General features: G+C 43.4%; 1 protein-coding gene across 3 annotated transcripts in view; it reads left to right on the plus strand.

Annotated features, from left to right (window-relative positions):
- The window catches only part of LPCAT2 (lysophosphatidylcholine acyltransferase 2), a 47428-nt gene that overhangs the window by 14502 nt on the left and 12516 nt on the right, over positions 1–20410 (plus strand). For all 3 annotated transcript variants that reach the window (XM_061594045.1, XM_061594044.1, XM_061594046.1), the window contains exons 3-11: positions 262–479; positions 2753–2865; positions 6100–6160; positions 6707–6765; positions 9344–9378; positions 12712–12766; positions 15037–15119; positions 16993–17118; positions 19873–20026. In XM_061594045.1, the coding sequence (XP_061450029.1) occupies positions 262–479; positions 2753–2865; positions 6100–6160; positions 6707–6765; positions 9344–9378; positions 12712–12766; positions 15037–15119; positions 16993–17118; positions 19873–20026 (904 nt within the window). The remainder of the gene's footprint in view (positions 1–261; positions 480–2752; positions 2866–6099; positions 6161–6706; positions 6766–9343; positions 9379–12711; positions 12767–15036; positions 15120–16992; positions 17119–19872; positions 20027–20410) is intronic.

Consider the following 20410-nt stretch of genomic DNA (forward strand, 5'->3'; position numbering starts at 1 on the left):
AACCACTGATGCAGAACTTTTGTATAGTGCTAGCAGTCGACATAGTGTTATACATATCAGAGCTTGGAAAAGTTACTGGGCTGATGGGAGTTGTAGTTTAAAAAAGTAACTTTTCCAAGCTCTGCATTAGATGTGGACAATCTTAATCCTGGGGAGCCAAATGAGACCCTCCAAGCCTCAGGATTCTATCCAGGGTTAGGATTAGTGATCATGCTGACCAGTGAAGGAATGAGATTCATGGCTTCCCCCCTTTTTTTCTAGGAGAGTATCCTGCGCCGCCCTCACGTTCTTGGGCCGCACCTTATTTTTTGTGATGGGCTTCCACGTCAATGTGAAGGGGACAATAGCTAGTCCTAAAGAGGCGCCAATCATTGCTGCAGCACCGCACTCAAGCTTCTTCGACGGAATCCTCTGTATCCTGGCAGGCTTGCCATCGACGGTATCTAGGCAAGAGAATCTCTTGGTGCCCATTTTTGGGAGTAAGTGTCTTTATGAAGTTTGAGGGAAGCTGGGCCGTTTTTCCCTGATTTGGGTCTTGTCTGCCGCATAGACAACTGAGATGGTAGCGTTATTGGCTGGTAGAACAAGAGCTAGGATGATGCAGTACATAGACCAGGGATGGCAAACCCTCTGGCCCTCCTGATGTGGTTGGACTCTGACTCCCATCAGCCCCGGACAGCATGGCCAATAGTGTCACAAGTCCTACCAGCTTGGCCACTGTGACCCACTAGTCACAGAATGCGCTCCTGATTCTTTTATTTGAAGCTTAAGTCATGTGAGGTCTTAACACCTCACCCTGCCCACCTGTCAAAATAGCCCATTTGAGAGCTCAGGACCAGCCCACCTGCCAGATTCCGTTTCTGTTGTTACTGTTGTATTTCATTGAAGCTGTTACCCATCCACCATGAGGTCCCATGGTGGGTCCAAACAATATAAAATACAATACAAAAAACATAATAGTAAAATCAGTTAAAACACCCTATTCCTGCCTACAGGGTCCTTACCATCAGCTGACGAGTTCTTCCTTGCTATGCCGCAGCCTATAGCAGTATGGTTAGTGGCCTTTAGAGGAAGTGATTTTTTTGTGGTGGCTCTCATACTATGGAACCACCTTCCCTTTAAGCTTCAGGTGAGCACTGCATTAGTGCCATTTTGGTGTTTTTTCAAAACACATTTGCACCCCCAGGCTTTTGCTGGGACTTGCAGAGCACACAAAAGAATGTTCTTCACAGAGCACGTAGTTGAAAGTACAGAATTTGCTCCCACAATGATAGTGATGGCCATTAACTTGGATGGCTTTAAAAAGAGGACAAATTCATGTAAGATAAGGCTATCAGTAGCCAGTAGTCATGATGGCTACATCCTGTCTCCACTGTTGGAGGCAGTATGCTTCTGAATACCAGTTGCTGGGAATTGCAGATGGGAAGAGTGCTCTTGCGGTCAGGTCCTGCTTATGGGCTACCCAACAGGGGCATCTGGTTGGCTGCTGTGAAAGCTAGACTAGATGGTGTCGGAAATGGGGCAAGAGCAACTCCTGTTTGGGTTTTTTTGTTGGTATTCCAGAAGTAAGATAGAGTTAGGGTCCTCCAGATGGCTAGACTTGCCTACCTTTACCTGTGCTCTTCTCTACCTAACTTCCTTCCGTTGTAAACTGATATGCTCAGGGAAGCTGAGCTGCCCCTCCTTCCTTTGTCTTCTTCTTTGACTGTCCAAGGAGAGATACCTTTTAATTCCTGTTAATTCTAAATTATTATATTTTGATTTTAGACTGTACAGTTTTTGTGTACAGTTTTGTGTTATTTTTATTGTATTTTTAATGTTCACCGCCCAGAGAGCTGTTGCTAGTCGGGCGGTATATAAGCTTAATTAAATAAATAAATAAATAATAATCTTTGCTCTCTCTTTCCTGAGCCATGAGGGCAATACCCAAGTCTGGGCATTGCATCTCCAATTTAGTTAGAACTAGGTATGCCTTTCATTTCTACTATGTATTTCTATAAATAAGGTAGCTTTTCTTATGTTACCAAGTCTTAATTCTCAGTGATGTAAATGCAGGGTAAAAGCCTGCTACTTAGGTAAATACACACACTGGCACCCCCGCAGCTCAGACCGCTGAGTATCTCTGCATATATATATTTCCACAACAGATGGGTTATTGACCTGATCCAGCAATCAGACTCCTCTTATGTTTTCAATCTCAGTATATTATTTTAAGTCTGCTTTAGTTCTTTAGTTGTTTGTTCTCCCTGTTTTTTTAAAAAAAATATTTTGGTAAACTATTCTAATATTATTATGCATACTCTTGGAGGCAGTTTGCTTCTGAATACCATTTGGTGGAAACTGCAGGAGGGGAGGGGGCTCTTGCATGTCTTAAGGGAGAGAACAGGATGTTGGACTAGATGGGCCACTGGCCTGATCCATCAGAGCTCATGTTCTTATGTTCCTCTCTCCTCAAGACATGATGTGGAAGGCGGTATAGAAATCTTTTCAATTAATAAATGACCATCTTAGGCTGGTATGTATGCTCAGGGTTAAGTCAGGGAAGAATTCTGTGAAATTGTGTCCTCTTCTGCTGAATGGGAAGTTTGTGTTTTGTCATGCAGCCTGAGCCTATAGAGTGGGACGTAAATGTACATAAATGGCACAGCTGGATTCTTGTTTCCTTTTTATAGTGGGGCCCTCAGAGACCCTTGTAGCCCTGGACAGTTATAGGATTCTGTTCCTTTGTCTCTGGTTATTTGTTGCTCAACAGGGATCCTCAGGGCTCTCCAGCCTGTCACGGTATCCCGCGTTGACCCCGATTCTCGGAGGAACACCATCAATGAAATAACCCGGCGAGCAACTTCAGGGGAACAGTGGCCCCAGGTATGATTATGTGTTTCTTTGTTTCATTAAGCTGGTTTAGATGCTGAAAAGGTGGACTGTCTTTGAACAAATTGTTCCTGAATTCCTCCAGGCTCTTTATGACAACTGTTGACAATGCTGGCTCAAGGAAGTTGTCTGGGGAGAATGGTAGATGATTTTAGAATATACCAGGCAGCCGTGCAGGGTTCCAGCAAAAAGTTGACCAGGCCTAGTATACTATTTCCAATAGTGGCGAGTTGGATGAGTCGGGGAAATCCCACAAGTGAGGCATGAAGTCAGCAGCCTTCCCTTGTTTCTCCTTCTCCTTTACTGTTTAGAGGTATACTGAAGCTATTGGGAGAAGGGCCATAGTTCAGTGGGTGAGCATCTACTTTTCATGCAGAAGGTCCGAGGTTCAATCCCCGGCATCTCCAGGTAAGGCTCTGGCTTGAAACCCTGGAGAGCTGCTGCCAGTCAGTGTGGACAGTACGGAGCTACAGGAACCAAATGGTCTTACTTGGTTTAATACAGCTTCCTATGTGCCGATTGTGGTTAATCGCCTTATCCTCCATGAATTGTGAACTTCCTTAAGCCCATTGCAAGTTGTCCATTCTTCAGGACTGAAGTGTTAACCAAAGCTATAGGTGGCTAATTTGTGCAAAGCAATTGTAATTAATCAGGACAAACTTTAATTGTGGGATATAACTTATGAGCACACTTTTTTTAAAAAAAGATGCTGTAATAGGGAAGTAAAAGGAAATATGACTTTCTGACAATCTGGCATATTTGGTTAATGAATATGTAAGCTTAGTAGTAGTAGTAGTAGTACTCAGTTGTCTTCAGTTTATTTGGCTAAAACCACCAATACCTTATGAAGTGTTCTGCAAAAATGCAGAATTAAATGGGATTTATTCAAAAGGGTTTGAAACGGACTTGTTGCAAATGGCTTTTAACTGAGGTTTTGTTTTCCATTTTAAATCATACTGTTGTTTTCTTGTTGCTGTGGCTATGGGAATTGTTTTATACTGGATGAATTATATTTTACTGTTGTCTTTTTTTTGTCATCCCTGCCATAAGGTGTCAAAGTTGACTGAGCCTATAAAATTCCCCAAAGTCCTCCTAGCATATTTTTGGTGTTTGTTACTATGCATTCCAACTGTCCCTATTTACAATTTCTATTTGCTGAACTAGCAGCCTTATACCTAACATTGCTCAGGAATTCTAAGGAACCAAAAAAACAGTGCAGTCTTGAAACCAGTGGTTAAGCTCCGTGCAGATTTGAAAGCTTCATTCCATCATCTTAATTGAAAATGGTGTCCAGTTACAGAATCATAAAATCGTAGAGTTGGAAGGGGACTATAAGGCCATTGAGTCCAGCCCCCTGTTCAATGCTAGAATCCAAATCAAAGCATCCCTGACAAGTGGCTGTCCAGCTGCCTCTTGAATGCCTCCAGAGTTGGAGAGCCCACCACCTCCCTAGGGCATTGGTTCCATTGTCGTACTGCTCTAACAGTTTTTCCTCATGTTCAGTCAAAATTTGGCTTCCTGCAACTTGAGCCCATTATTCTGTGTCCTGCACTCTGGGATGAACGAGAAGAGATATCCAAACACAGATGAAAACCTGCTCCTTGATCTTAGGAACCACATGCAAAATTTGTTTCTGATATCTTAAGAGATCTCCAAGTGCATTGTGAACAGACAAACAGCTTTCCAAAATATGTATCGTAGATATACAACTGAGGCCTCCGTGTCTTGCAAGGACCAACTGGAACTCACTCCTAACCAGCTGCTGCTGTGGAGGAGGAGGAGCAGCGGCCCCACCACTCCTGGCAGTGTGAAGCGAGTGCCAATGAGAGGGTTGAGCTCCTGGGCTGTCTTTCTTTGTCCCACATGGTGACACCACCACCTTCTTTTCTCCACCATCTCCCAAGGTTGGAGGGTGACCAGCAGCTACTGCGGCTTGCAAAGGGGTTGGTAATCACTTGCTCAGTGGACCCAATCCTTGCCACTGCCCTGAGTAAGAAGGCAAATAAGCGAGCAGTGATGGTCCTACAAAATTAATTTGCCTTTTAGCAAAACCAAACTGTAACTATTTGGAACAAGAGGATTTCATCCCATTACTGCAGGTCTGTGTGATTTGCTAATAAGTGTCCTTTTATGAGTTAACAAAAATAATTTTATGTTAAGCACATAAAAAACCTGCGGCTGTATTGTCAGTAAAGCAAATACCCCATTGTGTGTATCATTTGAAAACAAAGAAAATACTGTTTTTGTTGCAATTTTTTTACTTTGATCTTGTTGCATTGTTTTCTATTTGCATCGTTCCTGTTGCATTGTATTTTTACTGTATATTTTTTACTGGTTATTTCTTATGTAATTTCTTTTTGTAATCTGTTTTAATATGTTGTTCACCACTTTGGGGGCCTTTTGGCCAAAAAGTGGTATATAAATAAACTATAAACTAAAAAAAATGGAAAGCGGAATTGAATAGAGCTTTCTGCAGCATGGAATAGATCAGGTTTTAGAAGAGGGAAGCTTTGACAGTGATCATTGGTTTGAGAATTGGGGTGTTACAAGTATGTGTCTGGTTTTTTCCATCCAGTTTTGGAGGGTATGTTGCTCAAGAACCTCTGGGCAGCATCCAGGTTTGTATCTCTTGTTACCCACGAAAAAACCCTCTGAAGTAGGTGAAGCTGGAATCTGACGTATTGTAGGATGGAGTCAAATACCAGAAGTCCATTCCATCTAGGAAACTGGCTTGTCTTTATAGCTGCAGATGCGATGATTTGTGCTATTATAGAGTCTTCCTCAGCCACTGTTCAGAACAGCCTCGCCCAGCCTGATATCCTCCAGATGATGTTGGACTCCAACTGCCTCCAGCCCCAACCAGTATGGCCAGTGGTCGAATTGCAGTCCAACAATATCTGGAAGCTCACACATTGGGGAAGGCAGGCTCAGAAAGATATTCATTTTGATGCTGTGTGAAGGAACTGTTGGCAAATGAGTCTTGAACAAGTATTGCCAAAATTGGTGGAACAGTTAAAATTAATAAAATGTGAGTGTCCTTCCCCCCCCCCCGCGGCTGTGTGTGTGTGGGGTGATATTGCTATTGTTTTGTTGTTGTTTATTGTTATATTTTTATAGTTTGTTTTATTTGTTTTGTTTTAGCATTGTGTAAGTCTCTTGGGGATCTTCCGGTACCAAGGGACTAATACATCTAATAAATAATAATAATTTCTGCTTTTTCAATTACAGATATTGATTTTCCCAGAAGGGACATGTACTAACCGTTCATGTCTGATCACTTTTAAACAAGGTGAGCGATGCTGTGTTAGATGCCCTGTTCCTGAAAAGCTAGAGGGGTGTGTGAGTGTCACATTTGAAAAGTGGATTTAAAACATGGACTTATTTTGGCTGTCACCAAATTGCTTTTTTTTTTAAGTAGTGAGTAGTGTTGGGAGTAAAGTCCCAACACTTGTTACAAGTGACCTGAACCAGTGTGTGCATTGGGGGGGGCGGGGAAAGAGAGAAAGGCAATCTATTCTTCCCTCTGCTGATTCCTCCCTTAAAGTGTTTGTTGCTTTTGCAGGCTTTGCTCCTCTTCTACCTCCCTTCTCTTCCTTTCTTTGTTCTCTGTTAGTAATGGCTACTTGAGCTGAAGCTGCATGGCTGCTTCAGCATGTCTGACTTTACCTCATTTTAGTAATAAACCTGAAGTTTCTTTTATTATATTATTATTATTATTGTTGTTATTGTTATTATTATTAAGAGTATGGATTGTTCTGTAGACACAACCTATAGCCCATGCAATATTCCCATAGTGATTTTTCTTGTCTGTTTAACTGATTGCTTGTCTTTCCAGGGGCCTTTATTCCTGGAGTTCCTGTTCAGCCGGTTCTCCTTCGGTATCCAAACAAACTGGTAAGTGCTTGCCTATCTCCTTCAATCTCTCTCTCTCCCCCCCCCTGCCCATTATTTTATCAATGCACCCTCCTTGAGTGTGTTTGCCTAGCTAGAATGTGTCCTTGAACTCTGATAATGCTTCATGCTGGCCTGGATGGGGGAGAGAGAAGAAGAAATTAGTACTTCTTGCTCTGCCCAGTTTTGCTTCTGGCCCTCCCCACCACTATCAGGTGGTCCTTGGAACATTGTGCAGAAGGGGATGCGGCCCTTTGACTGAAAAAAAAGGCTCCTCAGCCCTGCAATAAATCAAAAGTCTTGCCAGATGGCAGAATCCTCTAAGACGGCCGCCTTCGCTAATAACACAAACCAAACAGTGCTATTTGTTTGAGGCAATCTGAAAGTTATGCCTGTGGTACTGGGTCTGCAATGGCTGGGGATCAGGGGTGTAGTCATACAGGATCTCAGGGGTCTCAGACGCCTAACACTTTTACGAGCAGGGCCCCAGTCAGGTCCCTACATCTCCAGCATCCTGTGAGCCAATCAGCATGAAAAGGGAATGTGCTGATCACTGAGACGAATCTTCTAACATGCTTCCTTGACCTTTCTTGCTGATAGGAGCCAATCAGAGTGAAAGGAGGTGTGTCAGTCGCTGAGAAGACTCTTCTCAGTAGCTAACAACTTCCCTTCCATGCTGATTGGCTCCTAGGGACATCTGTTGTTGTGGGACTACAACAGGGGAAGGACTGAGGAGTGTGGAGAGGATGACAGACAGTAAGCAAGCAAGTTAGGGAGCATAACTGTGGGGTGTGTGTGGCATGACTATCATGACAGGGCTCTGCACCTCTGAATTTGACACTACACTATTGCTAGGGATGGGGGGGATTTTATTTGGTTTGGATCTAAAAGTTAATCTATCTAATTTACACTTCCTGAAACAAAACCGAAGGACAGTGGTCCTTGGAAGTATGCAAGGGTTTTGCAGCGCAATTCTCCCAACTAAGGAATGTGTACAAAAATGCATATAGTACACAAAGTGTGCACAAATATACATATATTAGTGAAAATATCTTGCCAAAAGTGCATTATATTTGGGGTCATTGCTTTACAAAAAAAAATTGTATATTAGGCAAAATTGCATACAAAAATGTACATTTCCACCAAAATGCTGATGAGTTTTCATGAGGACCTTTTTTAAAAAAAAAGAAAGAAAAAAGAAAAAAAATTGCCAACTGATTTGGAAATGTGAAGAACTGAGCTTGACTGGAAAAATTAGAAACCGAAAGTGACAGATTCGCCCATCCTTAGTAACAGCCCAGTTGCACATGAAGGCCTCCACTTGGGTGTGTGAACTCTCCCAACATAGACTGTCTCTGAGCATTCCGTCACACTCTCTTGTAACTAAGCAACTCAACCCGAAACCCAGCAGACACCAGGCTTCTAAGCCGGCCCTCTCACCACAGACACCACTGTCACCAAAGGCAGGAAGCCAACTCAGCCCTTCCCCAGTGGTTTCCGCGAGTTTCCACATCTTATGTAAATTGTGCAGTCCTGTGAGGAAGTGTGCCAGGCTTACACAGTATTGATGCCTCATTTTATTTATTTATTTATTTGTTTGTTTGTTTGTTCGTTCATTCATTGGATTTATATCCCACCCTTCCTCCCAGTAGGAGCCCAAGGTGGCATGTTAGTGGCAGGGGTGGGGAACCTTTTTCAGGATCAGCGTTTTATTCCCGTCCACATGGCCAGAGGCAAAAGAGAGCAATGGATGAGTTTTTTTTCCCTTTGTAGCTTCTATACGCATTCACAGTCACCTCTCTGACCTCCATCCAGGCAAGCGAGAGCAATTTTCAGAGTTCAAGAACGCATTGCAGCTAGGCAAAAACATCCAAGGGAAGTTGGAGGGGGTGGCCAGAAGTTGGAGGGTCCCAAAGGCCAGATTTGAGAGGGATAGAGGGCTGCAATTGTCCCCAAGCCTGAGGGTTCCCCACCCTTGCACTGCAGTTTTAGGAACCTTGGATCTGGAGCCATTTGCTTCTGCCACAAAGATCTCATCTGTCATCTTATGGATCCAAGGCAGCTAGGTGCAGTTTCTGCTCTGCTGTTCCATCCTTTAGATCAGGGGTTCCCAAACTGTGGTCTGCAGGCTTCATTCAGGTTGTCCGTGGTGTGTCGGCATGAAATATTCCTCTGGTTCTTGTGTTGTGTTCCAATGTGAATTCCGGGCAATTTATTTCTATGTCAGAAATAAAAGAAGCAATAAAATAGACTTAAAAATCTCACAGCACTTACCACAGTGCATTGCAAGTGTTGCAACAGGCAGAAAAATCCTAAAGAGGTCCTCTGAGAGTCTCAGCAATTTTCAAGTGCTCCGTGGAGGAAAAGGTTTGGGAGCCACTACCTTCCAGCAGGGATGGAAAAGTTGCGGCCCTCCAGAAGTTGCTGGGCTCCATCTCCCATCAGCCCTAGGCGGCGCGGTCAATGGACAGGGATGATGGGAGTTGTAGTCCCTCTTCCCTGTCTCAACCTTTTTTTGTCTTTTTCCTTTGTCTAGTTAGCTCTTTTTAATTCTTTTATTTTGTTATTTGCTTTTCTCTAGGATACTGTGACGTGGACTTGGCAGGGTTACAATTTGTAAGTGGCACATCTGTAATGATAAATGTGCTTATTGCAGTCTTCAGTCTTGGCTTCCTTATCGCAAAACCTTGTGATGCGTCATCATGTGGAGGGTGCTTCGAGTTGTTAGGAGACGTTCCTATGCCCCTCACAGCCCTACAATTCTCAGAGTTCCCTGGGAAGAGGGACTGACTGTTAAACCACTCTAGGAATTGTAGCTTTGTGAGGGGAATAAGAGTCTCCTAGCGACTCTCGGCACCCTTCACAAACTACCCTTCCCAGGATTCTTTAGAGGAAGCTATGACTATTTAAAGTGGAATAATAGTGAAATAAATGTATGGTATGAATGTAGCCAAAGTCTTGACAACCACCCCTTGAGTTACAGGCAGCCAAAAATATTTTGTCACTCTAAATGTGCTGAGTGGCATTCCCTTGAGAGGTTAAACCATAACTCAACGTGGTACCAAGCATTTACATATGATTGCTGAGTGCTTCCTTCTTGTGATGTCTGATGTGAAAAACTGAATTGGGGGGGGGGCAGAGCACGTACAGGATAGCACTCATGTGCTTTAAGCAGTTGCAAAGCAGAGGGTATTTTTGGCAGATTGGGACAACATCAGGCGGTAGAGGTGGGTGAACGTGTCTTTGCAGAAATCCTTTTTCTGTCTTGAAGACAGAAAATAGAAATCCTGTCCTCTTTTAGGGTCTGGCTGCCTTTTAAAGGATCTGGGTGAGGGGTGGCTAACTTTTTTAGGTTGAGTTGGGAGGAAAATGTGCTTTGTTGGCCAGGAGTTTGTGTTTGTTTGCCCAAGGTATATTCTGAAAGCACATGAGGCCACCATTTTGCTGGAACTAAGCAGATATGGATCTGGTCAGTGCCTGGATGGGTGGCTGCCTGGAGACCAGATATCTACACCGCCTTGGGATGCATAGGGGTAGAAAGACAGGATGTAAGTGTAAGGAGTAAAATAATTTTTTGCATGCTCTGTCAAGATGGACGGTTGCAGAGTCTGTGAAGGGTGCTGTGCATGCACCCAGAATGATGCGGTAGAATGAACTATACCCCTCTAGATGGGCTGCGGACAGCTGCGATTTCGAATGCTTCCCCCTGTCAAAATCTTCCAACAGTTTTGTTCTGACAAGTCTTCTCAGCTGGATGAATAGATCTCCCCCAGGGATGGAAAGCTCTGTCAATTTCGGTTCTCTCAGTTTCTCCTTTTTGCAATCTTAAATTCAGTTCTCCACATTTCTGCAGCAATTTAAGATTTTTTTTTTTTAAGAAAAATCCTTATTCTCCAGTGTTTTAGTGCAAATTTCTCTGAATAAACACATTTTTGTAGGAAGCTTTGACTAGGGTACACATTTTTGCATGCTATTTCTCATCATATAAATGCAGTTTTTGTACGTTATTTTCACTCATATATTCATTTATAAACATCTTCCCCTAATACATACATTTTTGTAAACATTGGTTGGCACACTGCATTGCAAATTCAAATACTTGCAAAATTTGAAGGATGGCTGTGTTTCAGCTCTCACATTGTTTTGGAAAGTGTGAATTTGACAGATTCTGCTTCAAATGCAATCTAAATCAAACTTCTCGCCCATACCTAGTCTCCACTATGGGTGCAATTTTCCTTAATCTGCTGCTACTTTCTGTATTGTTTTAAATGGTTTTTTGCAGTTTTTCTTTCATTGCCATTGAATATTGCCTTGGAAGGTGGCTGTGGCTGACGATGATGATGATGTGGGCCCTGAAAGGGCTATCCATGGGGGAATGTGGCCCTCAAACTGAAAAGGTTCCCCATCCCTGTTTATGTCTACACGGTAGCATAACTTCCAAATGACTGACAGGTGCATTTTAAAAATAATTGCATCTTCTTTGCTTGGTTGCTGCTGCTGCTGCTAACATGCATGGTCAAAATAAGCCAGCCTGTGATTATAGGCAGAAGTCCTTAAGAGTGGCCTGACTTTCCCTTGACTTCAGTCTTCTGCTAGTAAAACCGCACCTCAAATATTTTGTCTGGCCTCGTCTGCCTGTCCACTTCCTCTTCTTTCATTTTGCACTAGGAGGGGAGAGGGAGGGAGAGAGGGCAAATCTTTAGACACACAGGGCAAGTACGCAAAAGGAGATGGGCCGTAGCTCAGTGGTAGAGCATCTGCTTTGCATGCAGAAAATCCCAAGTTTGTTTATTTATTTTATGTATTTATTATTTGATTTATATCCCGCCCTTCCTCCCAGCAGGAGTCCAGGGTGGCAATCCCCACTATCTCCAGGCAGGGCTGGGAAAGACTTCCCTGCCTGAAACCCTGGAGAAGCTGTTGCCTGTCTGTGTAGACAGCACTGGGCTAGATTGACCAATGGTCACACTCAGTATAAGGCGGCTTCCGGGGTTCCTGCGGAGGCCACTCAAAAATGTCAGCACACCCTCCCCATGCCTGGATTGAACAGCCCCCATTTCAGCTGGGCATAGCCTCCCCCTGCCCCACAAAGGCTCTTATTCAAGTCGACAGGGAGTGTTGGCCTCCCTCACCTCGGGAAAGGCTGTCACTCAGTGCCACAGAATCAGCTTTGGAAGTGGAAGGTCACTGATTTGAATCCCGGGTGTCTCCAGGTAGGTGCAGGAAGGGACCTCAATCTGAAATCTGGGAGAGCTGCTGAAATCTGGGAGAGCTAGGTGGACCAATGGTATGACTTGGTATAGTGAAGGGTCGTAGCTGAGTGTCAGAGCATCTGTTTTGCATGCAGAAGGCCCCTTGGTCTAAGGATTGCCTTTGTAGAACTCAGCAGGGAGGAGACAAAGCTAGGATGAGTTGGCCCCGCCTCTCGCTAACTCTGGCTCCACCTCCTGTTGGCCTGCCTGTCTTCTGTCCCACCGGTTCCATTGAGCACCAGCCTGCGCTGGAGAGAAATGAACTGTTAGCTCAGGTGTCCCTGTCTTCAAACCATATCCATAATTTGAACTCAGGGGCATGGGGGTTCCTTTCGCCTTCATTCTTTCCCACCCCATCTGTAAGATTCTTCTTGTCGTCTTATTTTTGCTTACAGTGCCTTTATTGATTGGGAGCCACTTTGGGAAGAGCTTGCTTTGGAAAGGCAGTGTGCACATGTCTTAAGCAAAGTACATTACATAAGAACAGCCAGTCCTCCCAAGGCTGTTGTGAGGATGGCTATGAGTTGCATGTGAAACCCTTCATTGCACAGCCTAATGATTATTACAAGTACCTTTTAAAACATTTAGATGAGCTTGATGTGTGGTGTCCATCTTCAGATGTAGGCACTGAAGTGTGACGGAATGGACTGATTTGTAAATTGTTTGCAACCTTCATTTTATTTCAATTCTTTTCCAGCAAAGAGGCGTTGGTCCTCACTTTGTGCCAGCTCTTTACAAAAATTGAAGTTGAGGTATTTACTTGTTTATTTATTACATTTCGATCCCACCCTTCCTCCCAGCATTAGTCCAGCGTGAGCCAGAGAAAATTACCTCTGATTGGTTTCACTATTTGGGGTCTTTAGCGATTTGGAGATTATTTGGAGTAGGGTTGTAGCTCTGTGGTAGAGCCTCCGCTTTGCAGGCAGAAGGTCCAGTCCCAAGCATCTCCACGATGGACTGGGAGGGACCCATTTCTGAAGTCCTAGAGAAGTGCTGCCAGTCAGGGTGGGCACAAAAGAGCCAAATGGATCAGGGATCTGGCTCAGTATAAGGTGACTTCATATGATCCTAAATAAATGTTGCTATTAAACTCGGAATGAGTTGACCAGTTTGCAACCAGGGCAAAAAATACAGATGTATAATGTGGGTTTCCTTACTCTTCCTTTCTGTCAAATTGGACCTGTGGGGTCTCCCCACACCCCAATCACCTGCTTTTAATAATCTCTGACTTTTTTGTGTGTAAAAAAAAAGTATGTACAACACTCGACTGATAGCTACATCAGTTGGATGCACATGCGCGCACACACAATCATGCACACACTTAGTCTTTGCCAAAATAATAATACATTTTGGTTTCAAAAAAGAGACATGGCTCAAGTCGATGCTAGACTTGTTAAGATCTGAGAAATGCTGAAATACATTAAAACTTAGCTAATCCCTTTCCCTCCTTCCTTCTTTTTGGCAACAGACTGACTTAGACTATTAAATGTGTAATAGTTTTGTCGGTCTTACATAATGTTAAGGGAGAATAGGTAGCCCTTTTCAAAAGTTAGCTCATGAATTGAAATCGACACAAGCCGGGGGTGGTGCCATGTGACCTAGCCCCACCCCCAAGGTCACACATCATTGCTCTCCAATGACCTCACTCCTGATGTCCCCACATTGAGCATGGCCATCTGAAAAAGGGGGAGCTCTAGATGTTGAAATTGATGCATGAGCTAACTTCCTATGGCTTGTGCCATGACAGTGTTTAAATAATCTTCCCATTGTTTGTGCATGTGCTTTTCTCATATATGTGTATATATCATGTCAATTGTTGCATTTCTTTATCTGCAGTCAGGTTTTTTTTTAGTGGCTTTAATTTTTGTCTTTGAGTTTTCCTGTTTTGCATAAGGATGTGCTGCCATCTAGTGGCAGATCTGCTTATCTTCCTTAGATAATTTGCTAAATTCATAGACACCAGGGATGGAAAAATCTGTCAGTTTCAGTTCTCTCAGTTTCTCATTTTTCCAATCTTAAATTCAGTTCCCCACATTTCTGCAGCAATTTGTGAATTTGTTTTTTTTTAAATCTTCACGAAAATTCTTCAGCATTTTTCCTATGAAACACATTTTTCTATGCAGTACAGTTTTGCAAGCAATTTCTCCTGATATATAATACATTTTGTATGCTGTTTTCACTAATATATTCATTTTTGCTAATATATTCATTTTTATTACCCTAATTTAACATTGTTATAAACATGGTTTTACAAACTGCATCACAAGATTTGAATAAGTGTGAATTTTGAAGGATGGCTGTGATTCGGTTCTAGAGATGGGATCCATTGGCTGGTGCCGGTTCAAAAGCATTCTGTCGACCTAACAAGCTGGCATTGATTTGACTTTGTTCTGTATCTGTAGCCGCTACTTTTACCAATCCATGTGGGGTTTTTTGCTCAGAAAAAATATTGATATTAATATCGATGTTTTTAAAGGAAATATTGATATTTTAAAAGGAAATCTTGATAAATTATCATTCTTATAATCAATGTTTTAGAGGCAGTTTTTTCCCACCCAAAAAGGCCATTTTCAAAAATAGCTGCGGGAATTCACTGCATTAAAATTAGATCCTCTGCAATTGAGAATAAGTGAATTAATGGAGAATTCAGTACCAAATCCAAATTGGGCAGAATTATAGTACATCACTATTCCGTTCTTGTATTGTTTCATAAATTCTGCTTTAAATGTGAACTGTATTTTCTTTCTTGCCCATCCCTAGTAGATACACCCATAATCACAGTGAATGATATCCAGCTAAGTCATACTCAGAGTAGACCCATTGATAAGTGTGTGTGTGTGTGTGTGTGTGTGTGCTATCCAGTCATATATTAGACCTGTTGAAATCAATGGACTTGCTTTCAATGGATCTTCCCTGAGTACAACCTTTTGGATAACTCCCTGTATATCCAAATACCCATGTTCTTGAGGTTCTACTGATTTCTGTTACTGAAAAAAGTTACTGTGTTTTTTTTTAATTTCAGTTTATGCCTGTCTACGTTCCATCCGAGGAAGAGAAGAAAGATCCCATTCTTTTTGCCAATGGAGTCCGTAACAAAATGGCAAGGTGACACAGGAAGGATTGTGCAAAATATGTTAAGGTTGTCGCCGACTGGCTCAAATACGTTGGGCGCAATACAATGCACCGTGCATGAGTTCCTCTCTGTCAGGGGTAGAAAAATCCACCCCCAACCAGGGAAAGTCTTGAGTGAGCAGACTTTTGGGGACTCTTCCAGATGAGGCTTTTGGTGTGCACTTGCCCTGCCTTATTGACTGAACTTTTTCAGAGGGCCCTATTCTTAAATTGCTCCTGTTCTTAAAATGAGTTATCATTCTTCAGATGGAGGCTATCCATTGCCTGGACCATTTTCCAGAAAAAAATATAGGGGGGGAGTGAAGCACAGCTCGAGGAGGGAGGGCAGTGCACCCATTTGCCCCACCTGGCTACAGGGCTGCACCATCATCTCCACTGCTTGAGTGAGAGTTCAGTTGCAGACAGCGGTCACTTGATGTAATCCGCAGGAGTCCATTTCACACAGCTATGGAATGACAGGTGTTCTAGTGATAGCATTGCCAGGGTGGGGAACCTTGGGCCCAGGGGTTGAATGCAGACCCCCAGGCCTTTCTGTCTGGCCCTCAGGATTCTCCTTAGGCCACACACCCTTCCCAGGCCACACCACCACTGCTTGTGCTCCACACCCTCCTTGAGTGTTTTTGCCTGGCTGAAATGGATCCTTGAACTGTGATAATAATGCCTCTTGCTTGGATAGAGAGCTGTGTGTATAGAATCTTGACTTTGGCATTGCTGGAATGTAACCTTCTGTGCAAAAGTGAGAGTTGCACCTGTTGCTACACCTATTGTTTGTGTGTATGTGTGTCTGGCCCCACCTATCACTGGCATATAGCCCTTAGAAGGTTCCCTCAAGCTGAAAGCATTCTTCCCCTCCCCAGATCTACATGAAGGATCCAAATAGGGCTTGCTACAGTCTTGGGGGCTTTCCCCCTTCTTTTCTTGCCTACAGGTGCGCATAGAGGCTCAATATGATCTGATTAAGACCCAAACAATGATTGGAGTGATCGTTAGTATGGTGCTGTGCTGAAATATGCCCTCAAGGTTTCTGAAATGTTTTCTTCCTCTGCGAAAGAGGCTTCCATTTTTCTGCCTATTTTTTTGGGATGGCTTTGACCCTATCTCATTGTTGCAAGGTGGTTAAAGATGGTGGTGGTGTGTTTTTCTTCCTTTCCAGTAGACTTTTCTCCAGGAGCCTGCAGCCTCCCTGGCTGCCTGTGCTTCCTGATCTGAAAAAGGCCCAGTTGGAGCAGTCACCTCGTGATGTCTTCACCTGGGCTCTGATTGACGAATGAGCACCTGGGAAGACTGCAGAGTGTAGACCACTGGAGTGAGATGATTTGTAGAATGAAGGAAAGGATGTTCTCAAAGCACTCAGCCACCTTGGAAGTAATCAAAGACCTTGCATCCCACCCATGAGAATATCATCAATGTTTTTTTCACTCCTTTGATGATTGCTAAATGCAATTTATTTTCTCATTAACTGGCAGAGAATGGTCAGCGTTATGGTTTTAACGTTGTTTTCAGGGATGCTTTTACTGATTTTATTATAATTTTGTCTATTGTGCACTGCTTTGATATTTGTTCGTGCAAATTAGAAATATTCAATAAATAAACAAACATGCAGGAAAAACATTCAGCACAGCACTTGGTCAGTACTTCTCTTACTGCAACTTGCAGTATAGATTTAAGCCTATTGATTTTGATGGGTTTTCTCCAAGTCTGACTGATGTTGACTATCACTTTGTCTCGCACATTGCTGGAGCACCTAAAACTGCATAGAATTCTGTAAAACCATGGATGTTTTCAAATGCTTAGAATAAGGATATAAGTTTACCTTCATTGGTGTTGTATATGTCTTTAATTGCAGTGCTTTGGATGTGCCCATTACAGACCACACCTATGAAGACTGTCGCCTCATGATATCAGCGGGACAGTTGACCTTGCCCATGGAGGCGGGATTGGTTGAATTCACAAAAATCAGCCACAAACTGAAGTAAGTGGTGTGTTCTCTTTTAAACGGGATGCAAGACGTATTAATAATAATAATAATAATTTAATTTTTGTGTCGCCTATCTGGCCAAGGCCACTCTAGGCGACGTACACAATTAAATTCCAGTAAAATACAATTTAAAATACGATTTAAAATACGTAGCAATACAATACAGTCGACAATAAAGGATTAAATTACAGCATAAAACAGTATGTAAACAACGGGCGTTCAGTAATAGTGATAAAAGCTTAGCCCACCCCGGAGGTCCCGAAGGCCTGTCCAAAGAGCCAGGTTTTTAATGCTCGGCGGAATGCATCCAGGGAAGGGGCATGTCGAAGATCGAACGGGAGGGAGTTCCAGAGAGTGGGGGCCGCCACTGAAAATGCCCTCTCCCTAGTTCCCACCAACCTAGCTGTTTTCGTTGGTGGTACTGAGAGAAGGCCCTGCGTGGCTGATCTAGTCAGGCGGCTAAGTTGGTGGTACTGCAGGTGCTCCTTCAGGTAAACTGGGCCGAGACTGTATAGGGCTTTAAAGGTTAATACCAACACCTTGAATTGGGCCCGGAAAGCAACTGGAAGCCAGTGTAGATGAACTAACACCGGCGTAATGTGATCACGGCGGCGGCTATTTGTAAGTAAACGGGCCGCCGCATTTTGTACCAGCTGTAGTTTCCGGGTCGTTTTCAAGGGTAGCCCCACGTAGAGCGCATTGCAGTAGTCCTGTCGAGAGGTGACTAGTGCATGCACTACCAGTGGGAGCTGATGAGCAGGGAGGTAGGGTTGCAGCCTCCGTATCAGGTGTAACTGATACCAAGCTGCCTGGCTCACTGCCGAAATCTGAGCCTCCATGGACAGCTTGGAGTCAAGAATAACCCCGAGGCTGCGGACCTGATCCTTCAGGGGCAATCTTACCCCATTGAGTTCCAGGTCAACAATACCCAACTTTCTCCTGTCACCCACAAGCAGTACCTCAGTTTTATCAGGATTGAGCTTCAGCCTGTTTCTTCCCATCCATCCACTCAGGGATTCCAGGCACTTGGACAAGGTCTCTACAGCCAACTCCGGTGAAGATTTAAACGAGAGATAGAGCTGCGTGTCATCAGCATATTGGTGACACCGCAGCCCAAATCTCCTGATGATACCACCCAGCGGTTTTAAATAGATGTTAAATAGCATGGGAGAGAGAATAGAACCCTGTGGCACTCCACAAGTGAGAGGCCAAGGGTCTGAAATCTCATCCCCCAATGCTACCTGTTGATGCCTGTCAGAGAGAAAGGAACGGAACCACTGTAAAACAGTGCCTCCTATTCCCAACCCTCCCAGGCGATCTAACAGGATACCGTGGTCAATGGTATCAAAAGCCACTGAGAGATCCAGGAGGACAAGGAAGGTGAATTTTCCCCTATCCATAGCCCTCCTCATATCATCAACCAAAGCGACCAAGGCTGTTTCAGTACCATGTCCAGTCCTGAAACCCGATTGGTATGGATCCAAATAATCCGTCTCCTCCAAGTGTGCTGATAGCTGATTTGCCACCACTCGCTCAATGATCTTGCCCAAGAATGGTAAATTCGAAATAGGGCGAAAGTTGGATGCTCAATTTGAAAGCTGGTCTGTTTGACAAAAGGTTGTATCCAATGCTAGCGATGCTCAAAGTAGTTCCATTGAAAATAACGTGAATAATGTGAATAATATCAGCCCAATAATTTCAATGAGTCTACTCTGAGTAAAACATAGATGGCTACAACCTAGAATGTCTAAATATGTGACTGTTTTTAAACAAGTGTGCAAATGGTCTCCTCATATTTAAGGATGAGATCCATTGGCCAGTGCCTGTTCAAAAGCATTCTGTCAACCTAACAGGCTGGTATCAATTTGACTTGTTCTTTGTCCACTAGCCACTGCTTTTTCCAATCTGTTTTTGTCCCTCACAAAAAATATTGATGTTAATATTTTGAAAGGAAATGCTGATATTTTGAAAGGAAATGTCAACAAACAAAAGGAAATACTGATATTTTTTTCCAAAAATATCTTTTCAAAAATAGCTGTGGGAAACCGCTACATAAAAATCCATTCAGCAATGATAGAGAATAAGTGAATTAGTGGGAAATTTGGCACCAAATCAAAATTGGGCTGAATTCTAGCACATCCTCAGCCATATCTAGCTATGTCAGTGGAAAAGAATGCAGAAGCTACTGCAGTTCCGCATGTTTGCCTGCGGTCAGGAAAGGAAAAATTAAGCATGTTATGGAAATGTGTTTCTCTCCCTTGCATAGTACTAGAAATCTGGGGTCACCCAGTGTTGGAGGGTTAAGGATAGACCAAAGGAAGGTCTTTATGCCTACATTTAAAGATGTTTTTAGTGTTTTAACACTTGCTGTTTGCTGCCCTGGGCTCCCATTGTGAGGAAGGCCAGGATATAAATTTAAGTAGTAGTAGTAGTAGTAGTAGTAGTAGTAATATGGACTCCTGCTGAGAGGAAGGGTGGGATATAAATCAAACAATAAATAAATAAAACTATGGCATTCACTCCCACAAGCGGTAATGATGGCCACCAACTTGGATGACTTTAAAAAAGGAATTAGATGGAACAGAAAGCCATGGGGTGGGAGAATGGAATGGAATAGGTTGAGAGGGCCTGACTGGCTGGCATCCTGAAGAGGAGCGCTCTACATTGCCTCTGTGTTTTAATTTGTTCTGTTGGTGGCCATTACTCACGACGAGTGGGACCTCTGGATTTTTTCTTCTCTTTTAATAGCCTAAAATGGGACAGTATCAGAGAGCAGTTGGATCAGTTCGCCATGGTTGCCAGCGCCTCCAGAGGGGGCAGGATTGGAATTGAGGAGTTTGCCAGCTACTTGAAGCTGCCCGTCTCGGATGCTCTTGAACAGCTGTTTGCCCTTTTTGACAGGGTAAGCATGTTCTTCTCACCCCTCCAGCCCGGTTACACTGTTTGCAGAAATTAAGCTTGTGACTTCCAAGTTGTACAGTTTACTATATATTTTGGAAAGCTGTTGCTTTGTCTGTTTGCTGTGTATTTGGGCATCTCGATACCATAAATTTTGTGTGATGGTTCCAGAGATCAAGGAGCAGGTTTTTGGCTAAACTTTTCAAAACTGCACTGATTTTGACCACTGATTCAAAAAGGTGCTGATTTTTTTTTCTGCTTGGAATTCCCCAGCAACACAGGTTGTGAGGCTGCCAGTTTACTATAAAACAGGCAAGATGAGAGAGGGTGCATTTCTGAACGAGTAGAGGGACAGAGTAGAAGGAGGCCAAAGAAGGAGGCTGAGGGA

The sequence above is a fragment of the Rhineura floridana genome, chromosome 13, assembly GCF_030035675.1.
Source record: "Rhineura floridana isolate rRhiFlo1 chromosome 13, rRhiFlo1.hap2, whole genome shotgun sequence".
NCBI lineage: Eukaryota > Metazoa > Chordata > Lepidosauria > Squamata > Rhineuridae > Rhineura > Rhineura floridana.